Source organism: Dicentrarchus labrax, unplaced genomic scaffold (genome assembly GCF_905237075.1).
Source record: "Dicentrarchus labrax unplaced genomic scaffold, dlabrax2021, whole genome shotgun sequence".
NCBI lineage: Eukaryota > Metazoa > Chordata > Actinopteri > Moronidae > Dicentrarchus > Dicentrarchus labrax.
This window is the reverse complement of record NW_026136721.1, coordinates 9672783-9692220: the sequence shown is the minus strand read 5'-3', so window position 1 is coordinate 9692220 and position 19438 is coordinate 9672783. Positions and strand designations below refer to the sequence as shown.

The following is a 19438-nucleotide window of genomic DNA, read 5'->3' as shown; positions in this document are numbered from 1 at the left end:
TAAAAACTATTTTCTTTTAACTAAATAAAATAAAATAAAAGAGTTTCAAGCTGGTACAGAGCAGGAATACTTCAACTCTTACATGATGTCTGTTTAAAGACCCCACTGTTTAATGTTGTTCTTTGGATCATTTTGTTCTTACGTTGTTGACAGCAGTGAAAAAAGAATCAAGTAAAAGAAGCAATACCACACGAAAAGAGTTCTGGACCCGAGCCCGACCTGAAGCTGAAATAAATAAATCATTTAAATAGTTTGGAATCGAAAAGTTAATTGCATTGTGCATTAAGTGTAAATTATTATTAATAAAATATATATTTAAAAAGAAATCTAATTCTGTCCAAGCCCGACCCGACCCCGGCCTATGGCAGTTGTTTTGGGGGTTTTGGTGTTGGGTCTTATTGGGTCAGAATCAAAGCTCTATACTGTTGGGTTAATCTGATCAATAATAATGTATGACTGTATATGTTATGAGTTGATCAATGTAAGATCTTAATCTAAACTAGTGATTACAGCTGTCAAATAAACATAGTTAAGTAAAATGTACATTATTTCCCCAAAACGTGTAGTGGAGTAGAAAGTAAAGTGAGTAAAGTACCTCAGAACTGTACTTTGGTATCGTATTTAACAGAGCTAAATGTAAATGTCGGCTATTCCCACCATAGACCAATGTCTTTGAAAAATTTTTTTTTTTTCAAGGCCGTAGCCATGGAGTCAACATTGGGGGTGACCAAAAATGCCATTGGCACCCCGGGTGATTTGGTTAATTGATTAGCACTGGCAAATCAGAAACTTGTGTTTCCACTCCAACAATTACACTTTTTAGTTTTTAGTTACTTACTTCCAGAGCAAAATGACATACTGATGTTAATGACATGGTTCTATGCATGTCCTGGACTGAACTGAAGTGTCTGCTGTTTGATGGGAACATTAACAGATAGTTATGATTATGATTAGGAATTTTTTTTTATTAATGTGTAATTTTTATATCAATATAGTGAGGGGGGCGTCTTGAGCACATTTAAATTACAAACATGTAATAGCAGGCTAAAATTGGAACCTCTTTTGCCAGGGACAACCGCAGATCCCCTGACCACACTGTGAAACAATTAGGTTTTACAGACTGTCCTACTGATCCCCGTGTTTTCCCAAAGCGAGCCCTGTCCTCACCTGCAGCCGAGGAGGGCGCATCTTCAGCGGGGGGACTATACCCAGCGGCGGAGGGAGGGAGGGCGGAGCCTGGAGGGACTGAAGACGCACAGCCTATCATAAAGTTTGTCACTCCTGAGAATGCTGCTTACCTGTGCGCCAAAACGCCAATGTTGCCTCACCTGGACCGTCTGCGATGGAGAAAATCAGATGAAATATGATGAGGATATTATCTTTCTGTGCACTTTTTTCGACGAAGGGAAGAAGTAGCAGAGCTGAGCTGAGACTAAGTTTCTCCAACCAAGGTGTATTTATTCCAAACAGAAAATAACAGCAGCAGCAGCTCCACAGGTAACTCGGGAATTTACTATCACTGTCTGCGACCTACTGTAAGCGGTACCGTATCTGTTTTATTACCATAAATAAGCTAAATTATCTTTACTAGAGATGACTTTATTCATCATTTATGACTATAGGCTCATCCTATAGGCTTCAAGTCATCTACAGAGAAGTCGATACACATACAAAGTAATTTCATATTGAAAGCAGACAAGAAAAAGTATAAATAAACAGATTTAGTACAACATACTTAGGCTACTAAAACTCCTTTAACTTGGAGACAGAAATAAAAAAATACATACATCTTCTAGAAAAGGGGCCATACCAGCTGCATTAAACCTAAAAGTCAAGCCTGAATTCTTGTCCTGTATTTTGGAGAATAGTTAAAGCATTCATGTGGTTAAGAAAGCTGAATATTGGCCGCATGGATAAAACATGAATATATATATGAAATATATGACTATATAGTCCAGGTTTTCAGGTATAATAATAAAAGATAAGTGTGGAGTATTGATTTGTGTAGCACAGATTCAACAGGCTGACCTGTTGGCCTGGAGGGGCAGTTTCAATAGCCTAGTGTATCATGTACTCAGATAAAATAAATTATCAAGCTTTTCCATCTTAAAATGAAAAGAAAATTAAAAGCAATTAACAAATTACGGGGAATCACACCTGTAGAACTCTTCTGTAATCTGTACATTAATGCTGTTGAGAAAAACTGGTGACACTGGTTGTTGCTGTTCATTTTAAATTCTGCTCTAATGTGACTATTGTTCTCCTTTTTTCCTGTTAAAAATATTTAGTTTATTTAAAGTAGACTGCTGTGATTTGTTCCCTGTAGAATTATTCCCAGGGAACCCTGTGGTTGATTAACACTGGAGAATAATGAAAGATTTCCTAGAATCTACACTAAAAGACAAATATGTGGTCGTCTACACTAAATGCAAGAGAGGAAGAATATTTTGAATTAAGATTCAGAGGTTAATTATTAAAGTGGAGGTGCACATGATGGGATTCAATAAAATCCATTATTGTGTTAATGTGTTTGCATATCAATTTGGACGGTCTGGTTGGAATTTATATTACTGTGTTCGCATAGAAAGGCTTTTATTCAGAATACCATGTCGTAACTGTGGTGATTGATCAGTATTTCAAATGCAAGTTGTAATAAGATATATATGCAGTGGTGGAAAACATGTTGAGATCCTTTACTTACGTAAAGTAAAATAGTAAATAATAAAATACAAGTAGGCTATGTAAGTATATGTTTAAAATTTAAAAGCATACAAGTATTAGCAACATAATGTACTCAGAGAATCAAAAATAAGAATTTGTCTGTGTCACATTATCATATTATTGGATCATAAATGTAAGTGGCTATAAAGTTAATTTTAACTACTTTATATACTGTTGGGTAGTTTAATTAATAACGATGCATCATTTTAATTAAACCGATCATATGTCTCGTATGTAAAATTTGAAAAGTTATTGTAATTTTTAAATAAAACTAAAGGGTAATATATTATATATACGGTATAAAGTAGAATTAAAGGGAAATACTTAACAAGCACTTCTAATGTACGGAAGTACGTACAGAAATAAATGTTCTTAGTAACTTTCCACCACTGTATACAGTACGTATCTTGACAGTTTTCATAGTAAATCTAATTTCAATTTGTGTCCCACTTTGTACATCTCATTTTAAATAAAATCCCACCTGCATGCTTGATATTTAATCTCCATTACAACATTAATACTGAAACAACATGAATAAGCACACTATTATATTCAAAGAGATTCTGGTTGCAGGTCAGTGTTTGAATAAACAAAACTGCAGTCTGCACTTGCGTGAATTTATTTGAGAATCGGGAGTACCAAACTTAATATAAAATATGCTTCCACTTATTGTACAGTGGCTGTTAGTGGCCGCTCTGAACTTTGTAAATCAGATGTGAAACAGCTTTTTGGTTGCACTCAGAAGAGATGGAAAGATACAAAAATGGTGTTAAAAGCTGCTGTCGCGAAAACTGCAGTAGATATTGTTGTGAAATAAGCACAGATTTTACGCAGTTGTGTAAGAATCATTGTCACACACAGACGCTCCTAAATCACTGAGGATGTAAAGCTGTCATCCATATCTAAACTATCCCTGCACTTACTCATACTGTTGATGCACAGAGGAACCGGTTACCTGACATTAGCCCTCCATTTGCAGCTCTATATGTCACTGACTTATTCACTTGGATGTGCAAAAATAAAATATATTCCTCCTTATTATTGCACCCATCAGATTCTGCACTGGTTTGTGGTCAGACTTTGGTCATTACAGCAGTTCTTTTCAACATATTTAAAGTTTTTGTGCTGATGTCAAGCAGTTTTCCACACATGGGCACTAAGCAAAGGTCAAAAGGTTTTTGATTTTAATAGGAAAGTGTCTGAAACTCTTTGTGGTATGCTCCTCTGACAAATGACCTGGCACCTGTTGAACTGATGTGTTCCTCTCCACCCATCTTGTCCCCCAAGCAGGTTAAAACAAACTACCTGTGGATGACATTTGACCCAAACTAGTTTGTTTGGACAGTCCACAGACAGTCAGCATTACTGGTTTAACTGTTGTTCTACATCTGGGATGAGATCGGATAGGAGACCTGTGGTGGTTAGAATGAGAATTAAATTGGGTCTGTGAATTATTCTAGAAGATGGATTTAAGAATGTATCAATGCAACAGTGTAAACCAGCAGATTAGCAGGTTAACAGTTTAAAAGGGGGCAGCTTATGTTGGAAAGGTTTAATCGTTAGGCTCTCAGATCAGAAACGCTGGCTTACTGATAAAATTTGTGAGAACAAAAAGTGCAAAAAATGTTACAACTCAGGAACACTGCACTTGCTTTTAAAAATTCCCCCTCCGTGCCTCTTCCCGTTGGCAGGCTTGTAAACCGGGGGCTGTGCTGGGTCTTGGTCGGGCAGGTTTTATGACCAAAGCTCTGTCATTGCTCTGTACCATCCTCCTCCTCTCAAACTGCTGTCCGCCTGGGGGCCCCCCTATACCAGCTGTTTCCCTCAGGAGCTTGTAGCGCTCCCAGCACTTTAGCGAACAGAGGAGGATGCTGCTGTCTTCGTTTGTTTACGGTAGGAGCGGAGTTGGGGGGACCGTTCCACCGTGCATCTGAGTTGCATTCCCAAAAAATTACAGAGCAGCTCTGGCTCCAGGCCGACGTGAAATAAATCAGCTTGACCTTTAACACCAGGCCTTTCATTAGAGAATTCCAAACTAATTGCTTTACGATTTCATTGCGACTAGAAAGCATCTCTGAGTGGATTTGACTGAACCTTTGAGGGGGAAGTGTAATCCTCTTGGTTTGGCAGTATTGACTCAACAAATTGAGATCTACTGAGAAGATCCTCCACTGTCAGTCAGAGTGACAACACCTGTATGCTGAACCATGTGCACGCTCCGCCTGTCCCGAATGGATCTGGATATCAGATGTGTATGTCTTCCACTGGAGCTTGACCGCTTGTTTCTGGGCGAGCTTGTGCAGTCAGATATGGTATCAAGTGATCTCAAGACTAACATACCTCTAAAGCTTCAGACTACTTTACTGTTTCCTGCTGTAAAGATAATTGTAGATGTTCCAGGATGGGGGTGTGGTGGAAGTCAACAAGTTGTTTGGGGCTAGGACATGTTTGGAGCCAAGCACAAGTCTTGCAGGCTGATAGCTTGTCATAAATTTCCACAGAATTGTCAGACTTTAACAAGCTTCATGTCACCTTTGGAAATCATAGCTCCTCCTCCTGCTGACTGACATCGACGTTGAGGTGTTCACAAGTGTACATACCTGGAGTGTGTTCGGGACAGGATGCTGTTTCAGAGCGTGTGCCCATAATTATATACATAAAGTAATTGTTCTCATGTTATTGTTGGACTCCCATTCTCAGGCTCCTGAATGCCGTCAGTATGCAACTGCTGATGCTTTCTGCCGCCAGTGTGTAAGAGGCGGGGTGTTTTACGGGGCTCCTTTTGTAACTTGCCTGGAGGGCTGTTGTTGTAAATCATGTGTGATTTATAAAAAACAGGTTCTCCTGTCTGCCAGGATTCATCTCCAGAAACCTCAGAGACGTACAAATAGACTTTGGCCTGCAGCCATACCTCCCTGGAACTTCTTCCTTTACCAAACTGCTCTCCTGTCAACACTCCCCTTCACTCTCGTCCCTCCCCCCCACCGCTGCCTCTGCACAGGGCCGATGATGTTGTTTTCTTTGCGCTTGTCTTTGACTGTCCTCCATGGGAAGTACCTGGCAGCGGATGCATGTGGCAGGCTTCTGCCTGGACACGTCTGTCTCCCCCTCTCTTCTGTCTCCACGGCCACGCAGCGTGAGAACTGCAGTATCCATGGCAATGAAGGAGGTGTACTCAGGGTTGGTTATTTAAATGTTGTAGACAGGGGGATTTAGGCCTGAGTGTCTGCACTTCTGATGTACAAAAATGTTAGATCAGCAGGAGCTGAGTAATTTCAAAGCCTGGAAAAAAAATGACCTCAGGACTTCAAAGTCATGTGGTTTAGTGAAGTCACTGAGAAAATAGGCTGAGCTGATACCTGATTTGAAGAGATAACTGTTTGTTCTTTCTTTCTGCAGGTTTTTTCAATGCATCGCCATCCCATCATGTGGTAATCTTCTTAGCTTTAACCAGAAGATCGTGAACAACACTTTGAGCGGCTGACCTCATCAACAGTCTTGCACCTGCACCAGCTGCTGACATGGCCCACCCTTACGAGCCTTGGTTACGGACAGCACCACCTAGTGGCAGCTCAGAAGATATGAACATCCCATCCTGGTGGGACCTCCACAGGGATGTCCAGCCAGGGAGCTGGATAGACCTGCAGACGGGGCAGGGTGTGGGCTTGCCTTCAGTGAGTCCAGGGAGCTCAATGGGGTTACAGTCCTCTTTAGGCCCCTACGGCTCTGACCCGCAGCTGTGCACCCTGCCTCCAGCTCAGCACGCTCCCACCTCGCACTCATCCCACCTCTTCCCCCAGGATGGCTTCAAGATGGAGCCACTGGCCCCTGAAATGCTGCAGCAAGAGCCGTTCTCCATGGAGGAACCACAGGAGAACGTTGTCTCAGCCCGCCCCAAGCCCCAGCGCCGCTCCTCTTCCAGAGGTGCTGGCCAGGCTGTGTGTCGCTGCCCTAACTGCGTCCATGCCGAGCAGTTGGGCCAAAGCACTGACGACAGCAGGAGGAAGCACATGCACAACTGCCACATCCCCGGCTGTGGCAAAGCCTACGCCAAGACCTCCCATCTGAAGGCTCACCTGCGATGGCACAGCGGGGACCGGCCATTTGTCTGCAACTGGCTCTTCTGTGGCAAAAGATTCACACGCTCTGATGAACTGCAGCGCCACCTACAGACCCACACTGGTGCTAAGAAGTTCAGCTGTGCATTATGTCCTAGAGTGTTTATGCGCAATGACCACCTGGCCAAGCACATGCGCACACATGAGTCCCCACCAGGACATGGGGAGGAGAGGGTGAATGGAGATGGGAGGATGGATAAGGGCTTTGATGCACCCACACCTCCTCAGTCATCCTCACATGTGTCTGCGTCTGACACCACAGAGCCCCCACTGAAGCTGAAATGTGAGACAGACCCCTCAGTCTCCAGCGTGACAGGGCAGTCCGGCTAATTTCATCACTTTCAGTGAATTTTTTGCAGTTAAAGGTTTACCATTTGTTCACCTCTTTGTCATAGAGGTGTCATAGTTTTACGATAGAATAGCGAATAGAAAAAGGTTTGGACAAACTTTTACTGATGAAAGTCAGATGGAACAGAAAGTGTTCGTCTGTGGTCCTGTGAATTTATCAGTGGGGCTAGCTCAGTGATAATCTAAATGCACGCAGAAAAAACAACAGGAATTTTACCGTGGATAGAGCTTTCCTCTGTTTACTAAAAGTGAAAGGTGGCTAAGGAGGCAACCAAGCTGAAGCTGCAGCTTGTTGCTGGATTGCTGCTAGAGCCACTACTACCAGTAGAGCAAGAGACTGGCATGAGATCAACTGAAGGTGGCTTGTTAACTTGTTTACAATTAAATGAATCAAGTGTGTTACTGGAAGAGTTGGAGAAATGTTTCTCTCCAACACACTTTAATTTACCAGTTTCGAAGGCAGCGTGCTTTTGAACGGAGAAAGGAAACAGTGATATTTTGTTTTTGTTTCACACTGGCACCATATGTGTGTAGTCTACAGTGCAAGTTGTGATAAGACACTGGAATATAATACAGCATTTTCTTGTTTTATTAACGTCAGTATCCATATGGATAATTGACAGTTCTTACCACAAAAATGTGTGTGTGTGTGTGTGTGTGTGTGTGTGTGTGTTGGTATGTAAGTAAAATGAAAGTACAACAGACAATCACGCTTTACCATAATGCTGACATAATAATATAATATGATATAATATAACATAAAATAATATGATATAATATTTTTTAAATGGGAGTTTCATGAAGACTACTATTTACAAAAATAGTGTGTTTCTGTCACCATCATAGTTTTGGTGGCAAAACACTTAATTCATGAGAATGATCATACAGTAGGAGAATGTGAAAACTGGTTCAGGTTACCAAATGGAAAGCAACAATGCAAACAGCCATTAAGTGTGACAATGATGTGAAAAAGATAAACTCACAACTAACTGAACATAAAAAATGAGTGGCTGAGGACAGTGACGCCCTGGACTCTGGCAGGTAAGAACAAGAAGATAAAGCTGAGCGTCATGATCACCAAAGCTGGACATCATCCTATGAATCTTGGTCTCTGTTGCAAAATGCAATAAACAATAAACACGACTCCACAGATCCACCATGTGAACACTACAGGCTGCTGTGTTTAACGAAACTTCCAGAAAGGTAGTTTACTCCAGTGGCCTCAAGATTTAAAGCTGCACTAATTAATGTTTTCATATTAACAAAGGATCAAATTACTCTGTTGAAGTGATGAATTTACAGAGAATTATCACTCAATGAAGACCAAAGCGAGCTAAAAGGAGAGGGAGTATTGGCCAAACACAACTCCAGACGAATGCCAACTTTTTGCTCTGTTTGCTGGATGTGTAATTAGGTGACAGTTTGTTACCCAGCTCACTATAATGTCTTTTGAAAGTGCTAATATGTCAATATCAGCTTGTTCCGCTGCCCCCAAGTGGCAGAAATAATTCATTGATACAGCTTTTCATACTGTAAAAGAAAATCTTGAAAGAATATGCCTTGAATTCATGCCTCAAAAGGTTCAGGCGGTGGTGGAAGCAGAACATTGTCCTTCCAGTAATATCCAGGTGTAACTCATTCAGTGGGTTTATACAGTTTCTCCAAATATCATCAGCTTGATTTTCCATTTGCATGTCAGATCAAGCTGTTGTCCCAATCATCAACAAAGAATGTGTGAGGGGCTCATCTCTCAACACATTTTAATAACAACTTGTGGTGTGTCTAAACTTTTTCCATGTTCGCTGACTCTGACAAAGAAAATAAAACTCTTTTTTTTTTAACATTACAACCATTTGACTTTGAATTAGTATGCAGAGAAAGACTGTTAGCAGTCCAGTAAATAAAATTAAATGCATTTGAACAACACACGCATCAGAAATGGTTTAGGTTACTTGTTTTGAATAGTTAACTTTCATAATCAATATTATGTGATCAATAGTTCTGTAGCAAGCAGTGTGAGTGGCTTTACAGTTAAAAACACTATTAGGATGTATGTAAACCATCACAGACATTAGGCTGAGATTTCTATATATATTAGGGAGCTTATTGGAGGCTCACGATTGCTGTATTTATGTATAGAAGATAAAAATGGAAGACATTGCTTAAACATTAGTCAATTATTGTGCATTGACTATTATTATTATTTTTTGTTGATGTTGTTATAGATAGTATTTTATGTTGGTCAGTAGAACAAGATGGACAACCTTTTTAAATTGGTTGCTTTAGTAAATGTTTTAGTTGACTGTAATGAAATAAGTTCTAAAACGTTTAATAAGTTAAGTATCATGGTGTGATAACTTGTATTTAATCTATTATTGTCCTTTATTAAATAAAAAAACCTATATTCTGTGTTCATGTTGAATCTTTATTTACCAGACTGGTCTGTTCATTATTAAATACTCCATGCAGTTTCATTTTTCACTCAAATACAACAGCAGACTTCTCATTATTGTTTTTATTATTATTCAATAGTAGTAGTAATAGTAGTTAGTTGGCTATTTATACAGCCTGTAAATGTTTGTATCATATATCAGTAATATCTAATATATGACACAAACATTGTATATCCACCGATCAGCCATAACATTGTGAGCACTGACAGTGAATAACACTGGATATATCAGGCAGCAAGTGAACTTTTTGTCCTCAAAGTTGATGTGTTAGAAGCAGGACAAATGGGCAGTGAGACACACACATAAATATATTAAACTTAAAATGTTTAATAACTTATGTCCAAAGAGTGAAAGTTGCTTTCTTTATAAGGGCCAGAAGCCATAAAGTTTGGAAAACATCGATTTTATATTAAACTGCTGCGTTCAGGGTCAGGATGCTTGCTTTAGGCCGCTGTCAGAATTCAGAGATGAAACATATGGATGAACAACATATGCAGAAAGTTGTCTCGACAGACGGATGGTAAACGCGTGTTTAATTATGTGATACAGTTTGTGTGACTAATTAACAACCACTAAAACACGAACATTGACACAGCGTTCATTTTTATTAATTGCGACCAAAACCAATTGAAAGTCACATCGTTGACTGTTTATTCACGACGGAAATCTTGCCATGTCAGATCCTTACCACGGGTACCTGAAGGCAGCATGAGCTGGAACCGGAAAGGAAATCATACAAAACAGGAAACACATAACACATCTCACACACAACCCTCAGTGGCTCCATTTTCTAGCTAGCTATCTAGCAACTTTTGATGTTCTACCTTTTATAGTTTTAAGGACATATTTCCATTTTTGTTGAACTGAAACGACGAATATTTCAAGATGGGGGGCGGCGATCTGGTAAGTGTGAGCAGTCTCTTTCTCTGATGTTTGAAGACGGTTGTGACCAAACTCCATTCAGAATATGTGTGTTTAAAGATGTCCGTTTGCTTACAACATGAGTAATACCGACTGAACTGTGAATGGTTATGAGTTACAGTTCAGTGTAGCCATAAACTCTGGACTTATATTTCAATATCTGTTTCAATAGCTTGTAACTGTTAACGTTAGTAACGTTAGTAACGTAACGTACAGGTAATGTTAACGGTAGTTTGCGTTAGTTTAACTGACTGAGCATCAGCTGTGAGACTCGAGGGTAAAAGTTGTCGTTATTAAAATACAAAAAAAGTATGTCCTTGCCGAAAGTAACTGAGGACGCTATGGACGTACAGTAGACCCTTATGAACTGTATTCCTCTGGCTGTTTTTATACTCATTGTTTCCACGTAAATATATTTTGTTGACATGAGAACGCTGTTTAACCCTTTCAGCAGGGGCGCATCGACAGAAACAGTCACTGGATGGGAAGAGGGTGGCAGAAATATATGTTGATTTAATAGCAAACAATCACACATTACATTACACAAATTAGGCCATGACTGATTATTAAATTAATGTTTTCATTTCCATTTTTCAGCACATTATATTTTTTAATTAATCTAAATTAACGTGTTAAATTTTAGAGCATTTGACACCAAACTGGGGTGGCCACCTCTATAAATCTGCTGCTGTCTTTCAAGTCAAATGTGTACACTAAAGCTAGTACTTGATAGTTTTACAGTTACTAAATGTCTTCAACCTTGTCTTCTGCCAGAACTTGAAAAAGAGCTGGCATCCCCAGACTATGAAAAACATTGAGCGTGTTTGGAAAGCTGAACAGAAACATGAGGCTGAACGCAAGAAGATCGAGGAACTCCAGAAAGAACTGAAAGAGGAACGAACACGGGAAGAAATGACAAGATTTGCGGAGGAAACTGGCGCCATCAAGTTAGTTCTCTGACGCTCTGAAAGTTGTTTTGTGGGCTAAGACAAAAAAGTAGTGTCTAATTCATGTTGTATTTCTCTGTATGGTGATAAGAAAAAAGGATGATCGCCTGGACTGGATGTACCAGGGCCCTGCTGGCCAGGTGTCCAGAGACGAGTATCTTCTGGGACGTCCCGTTGACAAACAGATCACCGACCAATATGAGGAGCCAGAAAGCGGTCCATCGGCTGAGACCGGCCTCCTGCCTGGGTCCATCTTCAACCCCACCACCCCTGCCTCCAACCTCGACCTGGCTGCCAAGATCAGGGAAGACCCCCTGTTTGAAATCAGGTTAGTAAAGTCCCTTATCTCTTGTAATGTGTTGTGAAAACATGCTGAAAGTTGCCAATCGGTGATGTTTTGTTTTTTTTCTGAAGGAAACGCGAGGAAGAAAAGAAGAGAGAAGTCTTAACCAATCCAGTGAAGATGAAGAAAATTAAAGAAATGGTAACATTACTGTGTAACTGCTTGGATGTATTGTTGTATTATGTTGTTTTGACTTTGATTAACCTTTTGTAAGATTTTATTTTACTCTAAATAACCTCATGTCTGACATTTACTTGCATTGCTACTATAAAGTTATGTTTGCTTTAATTTTGTTTGATGAACACAAGACAACCGCAGCTGTGTTTGAAAACTGGTACTGTGTCAAGAGGGGAGGATTTTCAAGTATTTTTGTAACTATGGAAAACCATTCCACAACAGTGTCTTCTTTTAAAAGGACACTAAAAACAATGTTAACCAAACAATTGTTTATTTTAGAATCATCATTATCATTATTATTAATATTATCATTATTCCTTTTTAATACTAATAATACCATCTTATCTTAAATGCTTACACCTGGCGTATGAAATGTGATATAGAAATGAAGCTGACTTGACTTGACTTACGGATGTTTGACCATGGATTGTTTGGTTCTCTCACAGCTGCGCCAGAATCTCGACAAGAAAGACAAGAAAAAGAAGAGGAAGAAGGATAAAAAGGAGAAGAAAGGAGACAAAGAGAGGAGAAAGGAGAAGAAGCATAAAAGAAGGAGCAGGAGTTCAAGTTCAAGCTCAGACGAGGAAGACGAGAAAAAACACAGGTATGAAAGGAGCAAGGTACATGACGTATATTGCAAAAAAAACCAACATGTTTACTATAATTAATTAGTTGGTTCAATTAAGTAAACAATTTGAACTGTCATTTATTTTTAGGTCACATTCAAGAGACGAATCTGCAGCAGACACCAAGTCTCGTTCCCATCATCTTCCAGGCTACGGCCTTCTGGTCAGCAATCACACATACATACGATCTGTTCTACAGTTTCAACTATTAATCTCTCACTGGACCAGAACCAGTATGAGTCCTAACAGTTGTCTTCCCTCTTAGCTCCCTGCTGGCAGACATCACCAGCCCTCAGCTCCCTTCAATCACTCGGGGGGTCGTGAGAGGAGCCGCTCCAGATCGCCACACAGGAACAACAGTCACTCCTACTCTTCTTCCTCACACAGCAGAGGTGACAGGACGGTCAAGCCTAGAGATGCCAGCCCAAAGAGAGAGCGTCACCACAGACAGAGGCACCCCGTGTCCAAGTAAGAGTTGGCAAGGCTCCAGAAGCTGTAGACTCTGCACTTGTAAATAATGGCTGTAGTCCAAATACTGTCATGATCCTGATTTAGACAGTACTTTGTTTAAGATTCATTACTTGCTTGCTTATGGAAGAATGCCATTCATCTTTTTTGTGGTGATAGTGAATCCCTCCTGTATTCAGTCTTAAAACAACATTATATAAAGATGTTATTACATTTTTGCAATTTAGCGCCCCCAGTACAGTGTCATGTGCATTTATCATGATTGCATCACTTATGATCAAAAACTAGCAAGTCGACAGCTTTTCTAACACAGCCAAACATTAAGCAAGTGCAACAACTCAAGACAGAGTAAACTAGCTAATATTACGTACTAGTTCAACGGCAAGAAGGCCAGCCTGCCGTCTGTCTGCAGCGTGTTTTTTTTTTTTTCACCAAGCTCTCACCAACAATTAAAAGCCAGTCTGAGACACTGGAGCTGCTCTCCGTCAGCAACCGCCCCCGTCCTAAGCCTGAAAAAAACCCCTTGTGCTACCAGTATAAACACCAACACTCCCCCACTCCTACTTTACCGTCCATCAGGAAACCCTGCAAATCACCCAGAGCTGAGGAGGAGTTGCTGGAGGACATCAGAGGGAAAACTAGAAAACATTTTCTCCATAAAATATGATCCAGTTTCACTAAAATCAGGGACATAGTTGGTGGTGTGTGACTACTGCTGTCCAGCACCCAGAGCCAACAGTTACATTGTGCAAGAAAAGACGTACAGGGCACAGAGTGGGAATGACAGAGGCACTATTCACTCTATTACAACTAGATGTAAAGTGTGTAGTGTAGAATCAAAATGATTTTGACGTTATTTTGAGTGGGAAAAGTTACATAATATTGCTTTAAACCCTTCTGTCATGTTGCTGTCATGGTATATCCATGTCTCTATCTTTTAACAGATTTTGCACGAAATAACTGCTTTGAGTCATTCTGCTGTTTGTGCAAGTAGATTCAAAATGGAGTGCTGGGACAGAATCATAGTCTGAAAAAAAAAAAAAAAAACCCTCAAGGATAAATAGTAATGTTTTTCAGAGCATTGTCTTCATCACCACCCACACTGAATGGATTCCAGTAATTTTGTTGTTTTCTGTCTGATGTAGGAAGCTCTCTGCAGAAGAGCTGGAGCGCAAGAGGCGGGAGATGATGGAGCAGGCCAAGCAGAGGGAGGAGGACAGAGAGAATAATGTGAGAAGATACAAGAGGCAAGACGAGCAGGAAAAGCAGCGGGAACAGAATGCCAAGATTGACCGCCACGCTGGCTTCATTCAGTAAGTTTCTGAGCAACACAGAGACAATCAGAGGGTGTGACATTTATGGACAAATGTCTCCTAGTCTGGTTTAAATGCACAAATAATGTCCTCCTGGTGTGTCTTTCTTGCCTGCTTCATCTTCAGCTCCACTAACACTCACCTTCCCCCTCTTGCAGTAACATGAAGCTGGAGAGTGCTGCCAGCTCTTCTTTAGAGGACAGAGTGAAGAGGAATATCCACTCCATTCAGAGGACGCCAGCCTCCCTGGACAACTTTATGAAGAGATGAAGACACAACACATTTGTCACTACAGACAGACTGAACTTAACTGATTGAAAGAATTGGAAAGAGTATGTCATCTACTCCTTTATGAGGATGGATGGGTTGGTGGGAGTCTTTTATGAGTTCAAACAGGGACCCACATAGCTCCATGCCTACGTATGACTTTTATTTTGAAAAACAGTTTCCACAAGGGTAACATCATTTTTATTTCAGATTCATGCAAAAGGCCTATCATAGCTGCTCTGTTGTAGTTACTTTCCTGAAATACCCTTTTAAATATCATGTGATTTGAACTTTGTACAGTACATAGTTTTTGTTTTTACAGTATAATACGACCTGCTTTTATCTCAAATGTTTTTGTAATATATATTTGTTACTTAGTGTACACCTGTGAGTAGCAACTGAAATAAAACATGTTTCCAGAGCTCCATTACTGGTGTTTTTTTTCTTTTTAAAATAACCTATGCCGTCACTGGAGATTGTGAAAATCCTCAGAAGTAGAATTAATATTAGTCAAAACCTCATTCAGCAGTGTGGTGCTAATTAATGTATCAGAACTTTGATAGTCCATTGTTTATCCAGTTTGGTGGTGCAGGTGAAAAGATATGGATCGTCTATAGATATTATCTGCTAACTGGGTAGGTTTTGTAGTGGTTGGTGAACAAATGTGAGTACAGGCCAGGAGTTATTGAAAACTCTTTCAGTATTATACGATTAATATAAAAACGAATGAGACATAAACCGATCAAACAATCATTGGTTGCATACCTTACCCAGTGAGGGTCAACCTCGGGCCTGAACCGCACAGTGACAGTTCAGTTCCACAAGTTTTAATTTCACTTTAACACGCCTCTAACAAACTATGCATGCGCCGCTCGCAACCACTCATATCCTCCAATGACAGCAGCGCTTTGCGCCGAGTGCCGGTCATCCAGCCAATTACATTTCCAGTACACGATTACGTAGAAAAATCCACGTTAGTCTGATCTCTGTGTTTCTAAATCGTGTAGTCACTGTGGGGAGCTAGTAGCCATTCATAATTGCAAGGAGTTTGGAAGTTCTAGGAGTTGGGACTACACCAGAACACCGTCACCATGGTAAGAACACCTTATCTTAGATCATATGCACCTGTGGTCTGTAGGCTGAAATGGTTTTAATGTTTTAATAAGGCGAAGAGTTACAAGAGCTTGGCTAAGCTAATGTTGGTAGCTCATAGACAGCACTGGCTAAGTTAGCTCACTAAAGTAAGGTAGTTCATATACTCTGAAGACTGATTCAACGCTAAGTTTACAACTTATTAAAATGTCCTTAGATAACTTTATATTCAACGTTTTGTTTCATCTAGCTAATGTTACAGAACAACACATTGTAATAGTAGCTGGCGATAGCCGGAAAGCTAGTACTCCGCTTTACCATGCTAGCTGCACATGAGCTAACGTTAACTAACGTTGGACGTTATTCTGTAGACTAAGATTAGATTAATGGTCCTGAATTTAGTTTTTTTAACTGAGGTTAACTTTAACTATTGTAGTTCAGTTCGTCAACATCAGTTAAAGTATGATCACAAGCTTAATATAGCATAATATAGCTATGAATAATGGAGTAGCTTGTAGCTAAGGTTACTGGGCAGCAAACTAACAGTTTATTTACAATTTTAACATCACAGTAACGATGTTAACCTTAATGTCTTTGAATTTAGTAATATATAACACGTAATATTTTAAACACATGTTTATGTCTCATTTACACTTTCTATTTTACTACTCATCACTACTCCATGTTTACACATCCGTTAGAAATAACTGATCAATTAAAGGGAAACATATTTTTAATGTAATGATTATGAATGTACTGCTTATTTATAGAATATATTTTATGTTACGCACATATTTACTGTATTCTTTCATGTAGCCCAGTTCTGTGGTTGACGTCCTATTTTCTGCATTTTGATGTTATTTAGAATTTCTTACATATTTAATTGATTTGTTTTGTCTTTTTTACTTAAAATGACTTTAACAATTAATTGATTAATCAGAAGGGATAATTCATATTAATTAACACAAGACCTTGAGTACATCATGTGAATGTGCCAGATTTAGTCATACAGTTGTCTTAAACTTCATCTTCATTTGCTGGCAGGTTGATGGCATATAAGAAATCATTATAAGAAAACGTACATAAGCACAGACAAATAGTAGAACAATAACATAACCGTATAAGCGCAGACAAAATAACAAAGTTACTCTTACATTTTCTGTAGATTTACTAATAATTTAATCTATTGATTGTTTCAGCTCTAACTGACTTACCCCTCTCCTCTCCTTCTTCATCCAGTCTATTATGTCCTATAATGGAGGGGCCGTCATGGCCATGCGGGGGAAGAACTGTGTGGCGATAGCAGCAGATCGGAGATTTGGCATTCAGGCTCAGATGGTCACCACAGACTTCCAGAAGATCTTCCCCATGGGAGAGAGGCTGTACATCGGGCTGGCTGGACTGGCCACTGATGTTCAGACAGTGTGAGTGTGTTTGACCTCCATGTTTTTCCCTCTATGAGTGACAAAGCAGGTCTTTCACCAGGGCGTCTACGACAACTTTCTGATCTAATGCCTTGGTCTGGACAAACACTAATTCAGAGATCTTAATTTCAATACACACTGACAATATTCATCCCTGAGAATGACACAATGCTGTTGTATACTTACTTATTACTATTACTAACTATTTAGTGGGAACTGTGGTATTAGTAATGCTGTTAGTCACAGCTAAAACACACGTAAAATTTTCATTTGCATCTATGGATTTTTTTTGGGTTTTTTTTAAATACCAAAAAATGTCTGAAGAGTGACGAACAACCGTGGGGGTAACTGAAGTGTTTTGCCTTGTCTGTAGATCCCAGAGGCTTAAATTCAGACTCAACCTGTATGAGCTGAAGGAGGGTCGCCAGATCAAGCCCAAGACCTTCATGAGCATGGTGTCCAACCTGTTGTATGAAAGGAGGTGAGTGCACTGAACCCACGTCCAACTTAAAAGCTGCAGACAGACAACATGCTTTAGGTGTATAGATACATAGAAGGCGATCTGGTTGATATGTGATCCTCTCATTAGGTTTGGGCCATACTACATTGAGCCTGTGATCGCCGGACTAGATCCCAAAACCTTAGAGCCATTCATCTGCTCCTTGGATTTGATTGGCTGCCCCATGGTGACGGAGGACTTTGTTGTGAGCGGCACCTGTTCAGAGCAGATGTACGGCATGTGTGAATCTTTGTGGGAGCCGGACATGGTAAGTAGTGTGTGAAGTTTGAAGTCACTCTTACACCTGGTTGCTGAATGCTAAACAACCAGCTTATTTGTGTGCAAATAGTATTCCCCTAAGGATCCCACAGGATAATGAGCTTTTTGTGCATGTACAGTAAATGTTGTTACTAGTAACTTCCTTATGTGGAAAATGGTCAGATCTAAGTTTTGGGGCAGAGAACTACAAGATTAAAGTGGTTTATTTATGCAGCCAATAACTGACAGTTTCAACACAGCACTAAGGAAGAATGAAATTATGCCACTTTGGTTGTTTATGCCATAGAGGCTAGTTGTTAGAGACACACATCCTCTTCTTGCACCGTATGTCAGGTCTGCCTATGTTCTGGTCAATCTGGCCCCACAGGTATTCTTCCTGTCTTCTTATTTGAGAAATGTGTTTGATCGTGCAGGAACCAGACGACCTGTTTGAGACCATCTCCCAAGCAATGCTGAATGCAGTTGATAGAGATGCAGTGTCTGGCATGGGAGTCGTCGTACATGTCATGTAAGTACAGTGATAAGTGGAGTATGCACAGGCTGGGGGTAGGTGGAATGACAGGCTTGCAGTGATTGACAGCCTTCTGTTTTCTCTGGCAGTGAGAAAGACAAGATCACCACACGAACCCTGAAGGCCAGGATGGACTAGAGCTGCTGTTTCTCCCCACACGTCAACACACGTTTTTGTATACAAATAATAACCAATGCTAGTACTTTCTTTCTTTTTCTTATTGATATTGTTCAATAAATGAACACAGGTTTAAACAATGAACTCGACTGATGTTTTTGTCAGAGGAACTATTCACCACATCTGTGTTGTTTATTGCATTGTGCAAACCTAATTCCTAAGATGTCATACTTGGCAGCTGGAATTCAGATTAAAGGAAGGTGACACCAGCAGGAAAATACTTCAACCTTTCTGTTTTATGACAGTCTGGAGTGTTTGTTTCTTTAAAAGATGGTACAAGGAGATGTGAAGTTAGTTTTCCAGTATGTCTCAGTGCAAGTAGCACCAGACTAATGACACACTGCAGACCCCTCAAGGGACCAGTCCGAATGTCACTCTCAAACACTAAAGCCTCCAAACAGCGCAGGGGATCAAAATGCTTTGAGAATTTCCATCTTTTGGACGTAGGCCAGTGATTTCAAACTCCTCCAGGATTAGTAACTTAATCCACATACCTTTAGAAAAAGATCACTCTTGATACTGTCTGTGAAATAAAACACAAATATTAGATGTAGCAGTGTCATTCAGCCAAGTACATAATAATAATAATAATAATAATTAATAATAATGATAATGATTATAATATTTGAAAGGAAATATACAGTCATCGGTAATACTACTCACTGCTATGCAGCCTGTGGAAACAGGTGTTTAATGTGTTCTGCGCAGCTCTGGAGGAGCTTTCTATAGAATTTAATATATCTATATCTGAAAG

The 19438-nt window shown here is 39.9% G+C and overlaps 3 protein-coding genes across 3 annotated transcripts; all 3 read left to right on the top strand.

The window, feature by feature from the left end:
* Positions 1-1284: 1284 nt before the first annotated feature.
* On the top strand, positions 1285-9598 carry LOC127355028 (transcription factor Sp6). The gene is made up of 2 exons (XM_051385466.1): positions 1285-1497; positions 6121-9598. Exon 2 carries the CDS (start codon positions 6243-6245, stop codon positions 7167-7169), a length of 927 nt encoding a protein of 308 aa, XP_051241426.1. The 5' UTR covers positions 1285-1497; positions 6121-6242; the 3' UTR covers positions 7170-9598.
* A 776-nt stretch (positions 9599-10374) lies between these two features.
* On the top strand, positions 10375-15129 carry cwc25 (CWC25 spliceosome associated protein homolog). The gene is made up of 9 exons (XM_051385385.1): positions 10375-10543; positions 11336-11508; positions 11600-11836; positions 11923-11992; positions 12475-12632; positions 12745-12817; positions 12920-13122; positions 14268-14435; positions 14594-15129. The coding sequence occupies exons 1-9, from the start codon at positions 10526-10528 to the stop codon at positions 14703-14705; spliced, it is 1212 nt and encodes a 403-aa protein (XP_051241345.1). The 5' UTR covers positions 10375-10525; the 3' UTR covers positions 14706-15129.
* A 506-nt stretch (positions 15130-15635) lies between these two features.
* On the top strand, positions 15636-18768 carry psmb3 (proteasome 20S subunit beta 3). Its single transcript, XM_051384832.1, has 6 exons — positions 15636-15796; positions 17034-17218; positions 17592-17699; positions 17808-17985; positions 18410-18504; positions 18597-18768. Exons 1-6 carry the CDS (start codon positions 15794-15796, stop codon positions 18643-18645), a joined length of 618 nt encoding a protein of 205 aa, XP_051240792.1. The 5' UTR covers positions 15636-15793; the 3' UTR covers positions 18646-18768.
* Positions 18769-19438: the final 670 nt, after the last annotated feature.

Coding starts and splice junctions, on each gene's coding strand:
- psmb3 (XM_051384832.1), top strand. Junction 17,219..17,591: donor GCCACTGATGTTCAGACAGT/GTGAGTGTGTTT, acceptor CCTTGTCTGTAG/ATCCCAGAGGCTTAAATTCA. Junction 17,986..18,409: donor CTTTGTGGGAGCCGGACATG/GTAAGTAGTGTG, acceptor TTGATCGTGCAG/GAACCAGACGACCTGTTTGA.
- LOC127355028 (XM_051385466.1), top strand. CDS start 6,243: ATGGCCCACCCTTACGAGCCTTGGTTACGGACAGCACCACCTAGTGGC.
- cwc25 (XM_051385385.1), top strand. Junction 12,818..12,919: donor TTCCAGGCTACGGCCTTCTG/GTCAGCAATCAC, acceptor CTTCCCTCTTAG/CTCCCTGCTGGCAGACATCA. Junction 13,123..14,267: donor CAGAGGCACCCCGTGTCCAA/GTAAGAGTTGGC, acceptor TGTCTGATGTAG/GAAGCTCTCTGCAGAAGAGC.